The sequence below is a fragment of the Hordeum vulgare genome, chromosome 7H (assembly GCF_904849725.1).
Source record: "Hordeum vulgare subsp. vulgare chromosome 7H, MorexV3_pseudomolecules_assembly, whole genome shotgun sequence".
NCBI lineage: Eukaryota > Viridiplantae > Streptophyta > Magnoliopsida > Poales > Poaceae > Hordeum > Hordeum vulgare.
Genome location: NC_058524.1, coordinates 137,344,433 through 137,349,610, shown reverse-complemented (window position 1 = coordinate 137,349,610; position 5,178 = coordinate 137,344,433). Strand labels below are relative to the sequence as shown.

The 5,178-nt window shown below is 55.2% G+C and overlaps 1 protein-coding gene across 1 annotated transcript; it reads right to left on the bottom strand.

The window, feature by feature from the left end:
* Positions 1 to 974: 974 nt before the first annotated feature.
* On the bottom strand, positions 975 to 2,713 carry LOC123409956. Its single transcript, XM_045102826.1, has one exon. The coding sequence runs from the start codon at positions 2,495 to 2,497 to the stop codon at positions 1,205 to 1,207; it is 1,293 nt and encodes a 430-aa protein (XP_044958761.1). The 5' UTR covers positions 2,498 to 2,713; the 3' UTR covers positions 975 to 1,204.
* Between the last annotated feature and the right edge of the window lie 2,465 nt (positions 2,714 to 5,178).

Here is a 5,178-nt window from a genome sequence, read left to right as displayed (position 1 = left end):
ACACCAAAATTGTCCTTCACAACCGTAAAACTCAAACTTCATACCCAAATTCACAATATACATGGGAAGAAAAACCTACGTACTATGTACATAGGTAAAACTACACATCGTCGGAGATCTCGACGCTATCCATTTCCGGCACCGGGTAGACGGGGCAAGTGCGGAACCTCCGGCAAGTCCTCCGCCTGCTCGTTCAGTTCGATGAGCAACGCCTTCGTCGGTCCATGTTCTTGCCGGATAAACTATCGGTTGGCCTCGACATAGGCCTCGTCCTCAATGAACTCGAGGATGGCCTCGACATAGGCCTCGTCCCGTGCTATCTTTCTGTCCCCATTGATTGTGATGGTATCTTTAAGACCCGGCATTTTGAGCTTGAGGTACACATAGCACGAAGCGGAATAGGCGCCCCTCGAACCATCGGTATCTCTGTATCGCCGCGTGGGCCCTATCGGTCAATCCGACGTAGTGGGCGTGCCTGACGCGTCCGAGCCTTTTCATATTCTTTCGAGATTTAGTTCGGATATGGGGAGTGCGCATCATTTCGGGCATTTGGGACGGCTACGGGAAGGCTGGTTGGGTGGCATTTCTGTGTCCGGACATTGACCGAGGCATCTTGTACGGTCACGTGGAACAAACATGAAGGATCCGGTTGTAGATGTTCTTGGACAGCAAAGAAATGTGAGAGTGAGCCGGTATATTATCTTGAATTTTATGACGTCAACTTAGATTAAGTTGATTCGTTGTCGACCAAAAGGTCTTCTATTAAATGTGCATTTCCAAAAATCCTAAAACAAATGCCAACAACAAGACTTGAATCCTGGTGCGTTAGAATACCACAATGCCTCTAACAATTCAACCATAGGTTGATTCGCACATGATTTTTTTTTTTTACATGTACACATCTACGAGATTTAGTAAGCTCTCCCGACCATAAATCGTAAACAGAATTTGCAGTTTAAGGTTGACATCAATCGTAACCAGTTGACATCAATTTTCACTTATTCGTATGCATATGCATGCAATTGCGTGGGGTACTCTTGCTAATTTTTCTTGCGAGGGATCACCAATTCAACATATACAGAGCACAGTAGCTTTTGGCGGTTGCAGAAAGCTGGTTGCGATCTCGAACATAATTAACACGAATTAACACAGCCAGGTCGGCTCCTGGCAGATACGCCCATGAGAGAGCAATTCTCTCTTCAAATTAAACATGTGCCTTTCCACCAAGAAGCCGACAGACGAAGAAGGCCGGCCAATCTATCTCGACGGCCATGGCGGTCTTGTAGTCGCGGAGGCCACGGAGGTGGTCCGTCACCTCCTCCATGGCGCCACTTTCCAGATGCAAGATGTACATGCACCGGCACCGGTCAGTGATCAACAGCGTGCCGCTCCTGTCTCCGGTGCACATGCACCTTGGCCTGTCGACGATCTGATTCTGCTCGGGCGTCATCTCGACCACCCTATCCCGGCGCCAGTCTCCGCCGCAATCCTCGTCGCTCCCTTTGCCGCCGTCCTGCCGCGTCCAGATCTCCACCTGGGGGTCCTGGCTCGACAGGCAAAGCGACGACAGCGTCGCCGCCTTGTTCGGTGCCACGCTCAGATGCGGCGACTCGTACAGGGCGAGGTCGCCCGCCGGCGGCGGGGTCTGTAGCTCCTGCAAGGAGGCGTGGCGATTCGCGGCGTTCACGTCGAGGACGTGGAACTTCACCAGGTCCCACAGGACCCAGTGCGCCGTCCCGTGGCTCACGACGGCGCTGCGCCGCTTGAACGGCCCGAAGATGCCGCGCTCTACCGGATCGAAGCACTCGCTGGGCGCGCTCCAGCCCGGCTCGCCGGAGGAGAACGTGCGGAGAACGTAGCGCCGCCGGTCGTCGCTGACGCCGACGACCAGCACCTTGAAGGAGGCCGGGTCTAGCGCTTGCCGCTGGCCGTCGTCGGGGCAGCAGTCCGCGCCGGTGAGGACGGCGTGGGCGCTTGTGCCGAAGTAGTCGAAGAACCAGTCGCAGCGCAGCGGGGGGAGCACGTGGCACGCGCCCGAGAGTAGGTTGCAGACGGCCAGGCGGTCGACGGCGGGCCCCGATTCCGCCTCTGCCTCCGCCTCCGCCTCGGCGCCGAAGCGCACGAGGAGCGCGCCGCGGTGCGAGGCGAGCGGCACGACGCGGTCGTCCAAGAGGCCAGCGGCGCCCGGGACGAAGGAGCCAAGCAGGGGACGACCGGGGCCGAGGACCGACCACGGCGCGCGGACGAAGCTGGAGCCCGGCGGCCCTTCCCCGCCCTGGCGACGCTCCCGGCCGAGGAAGCCGACGAGGGAGGAGCAGTGGCACGCGCCCTCCGGCCAGCGGCGGCGCAGGAAGGACGGCTCGGTGACGAGGTCGCGCCAGCGCTTGCGCGCGGCCGCGCAGCGGAAGAGGTCGGCGACGCCGGGCACGCGCGCCAGGATCTCCAGCACGACATGCTCCGGCAGCCTCACCAGCGAGGGCGCTTCCGGATCCCTCATCTCGATCTCCTCCCGAGACGCGATGGCCACAGCCCCATTATTGGAGTACTACTAGTACTACAAAGTTGGCGTCCATGCGCCGGGCCCAGACATTCCGCCGAGGGAAAGGGCAGAGTATTCACGGCAACTCCACCTCACGATTCAAATTGTTGGACAGCGTGTGTTTGGGTAAATGGACACAAACCGCGACCCTCTCGTACAAACAGATAAATATTTGTTTTCAGTTAGTTTTAACCCATTTTGTCTTAAAGATGGCCCGTGTTTAGGGTCAAACGGACAACACGTACACAAGTGAGAAGCACACCCTTGTCCCCCTACTGACCCGTTTGTCGGGGACACACCCGTCCTAATTTGTCCCCCGTCCTAATTTTCCTTCATTTCGTTCAAACGAGAGGGAGAGCAAAGAAAAGGAAGAGCAAGTGAAGATATATCTAAAGCTTCAAACGAAGAAACTTGACATGAAGGAGGCTGCAGAGAGGAGAAAGCTTGACATGGAGGAGGCAACGAAGAGGAGGAAGCTTCACATTGAGGAAATGAGGAGGCCGCTCAACTCAAGAAGTTTGAGACCGAGGCCACCATGGCGGACACCAAAGCTAAAGAGGTGGCACCCGCGTTCATGAGCGTGGACAAGACTAACATGTCGTCGGAGAGGAAGGATTGGTTCGCAAATTGGCAAAAGGAGATGTTCACCCGTGACGTCCTGAACCACGTGAGGCCTCAAGACGTGGCCGAAGTTCATTCATTTTGAAGTTGACTGGTGTGACGGCCACTGGCTTTGTTGCCAGCATAAAAAAAACTCGTTCATTTTGAGGGATTGCTCGTGTGCCGGCCGCTGGCTTTATTGCCGGTGTCAAAAACTTGTTCACTTTGAGGGTTGGCTCTTGTGCCAGTCGCTAACTTTGTTGCCGACATGAGACTGTAGGTTGTCGGTTGTGTTGCCGACCGGCGTGAACTAGTGTGAACTTCGTCCACGGCCAACATCATTGGTTTTCATGTTTGCATGCACGGGGACAAGATGCGGCCGCGGTTGGGCGCCCGGCCGATGCAAACCCAAATCCTTGCGGACACGACCCCATTTCCACCCCCAAACAGACGAAATCCAAACAAAAACACATGCCCGATTGGGGTTGTGTGTTGGCATTGGCCTTACAACATCTACAATCGGATTCCTTCAATTGACGGACAAACGCATAACCCATATGAGCATCTACTGCCGGGCAACCCCAACACGTATCAACGCCCAGACGGGCGGACCAGTCACGGTTCGATCAAAAAACCGATTAAACTCGACATCTCAAACCAATCTCAAACGTCCTAGTTGTTTGGCGTCATTCATATCCAGCTTAAATCTAGGGCCGATATAGAGCGGCCCCGCTCGTCCGACACCTCGTACCTAATAGTGCCAGCCCACCACTCACACAACCGATGTCCCACAAAATCACCAATCCGACGCCTCGCTCGGAAAGCTAGCACACCCACTCTCCTCTTTCGCCCTGTCCTTTTCTCGTTTCCTTGTATTCCGATCCAATCCGACGCAATGTCGAGCTCCGGCAGCCACTCTGGCTCTGACCTCGATTACGAGGAGGCAGCTCTGGACCTGCAGCGTCGACATAGCTCCCGCGCACACGCAATGCGGACGTCGGAGATGGACACTCTTGGACCGCGCACAGGTCCACTAGGACAGCGCAGTCTGCACCGCCCCGCGCCGCCCCCTTCCCCGGTCGACTGCTCCTCCGCATGAGAAGTGGTGGGTGCCAGTGCCCGCATCGCCGAAGTGGTCTGACAACTCCACCTCCTGCTCCATCGACTAAGATCCTCCATGAGCCGCGGACGCCTACACCTGCGCGGGCAACCAGAAAAGCAAAGGCTCGGCACGAAAGTGGTGATCCCGCTCCTCCTATGTTTCTATTATCTTTAGTGATTGAAGTTTCAGAACTTGTCCAACAACAAACTCCGATCATCTTTTGTATGATGTAAAAGTTTGTTTATGTGCATTTAGTTGTCCGTTTGTAGTCGATTTTGTTTTCGTCTTTGATCAAGTAAACCTGGGCATGGGCAGCCCGGCCCGAGCCCGACCCAAAAAAACCGTGCCGGGGTTTATGTTCGGGTCGGGTTCGAGCTTGGCAACTAGGCCTGGGCAATAGTTCAGGTCCGGCTTGGGCCTAGGAAAATCACCATTTTACACTGAGGCCCGCCTCGGCCTGGCCCAAAATTCATCATTTTAGTTCATTCGGGCCGGGCTCGAGCCTGAATATTGTTTTTTTGTCGGGCTAGGGTTTGGGATTTTCAGTTTGGGCGTTCTGAAGCCCAGCCCGGCCCAGGGTATGCCCTATCGAAGGAGGTGTCCTGGCTTGATATTAAGGAGTCAGAGCTCATCATGTTGCATGTGGAGTATGGATGTCGGATATGAGATGCGCACATGTGAAGAGGGAAATATGAGGCGTGCTTGGTCAATGCCGACGGACGTGTCCTAGCGCGTCCATGAGCATTTGAGGGGTCGAATTAGCCCATCACGACTATAGATGCTCTAAGGGAAACTCCAATGCTAGACGCCATCATGTCTACTCGTGTATATTTTGGCCCAAACTGACACAACCTATGGCCTAACGGGTGACCACATCCTCACAAAGTGTGTGATTAGCGCCGTCTCGACCCATTTTTGTTCTGCCTGTCAGCCACAT

Bases quoted from the DNA above. Each gene is read 5' to 3' on its own strand.
- LOC123409956 (XM_045102826.1), bottom strand. From the start codon at position 2,497: ATGAGGGATCCGGAAGCGCCCTCGCTGGTGAGGCTGCCGGAGCATGTC.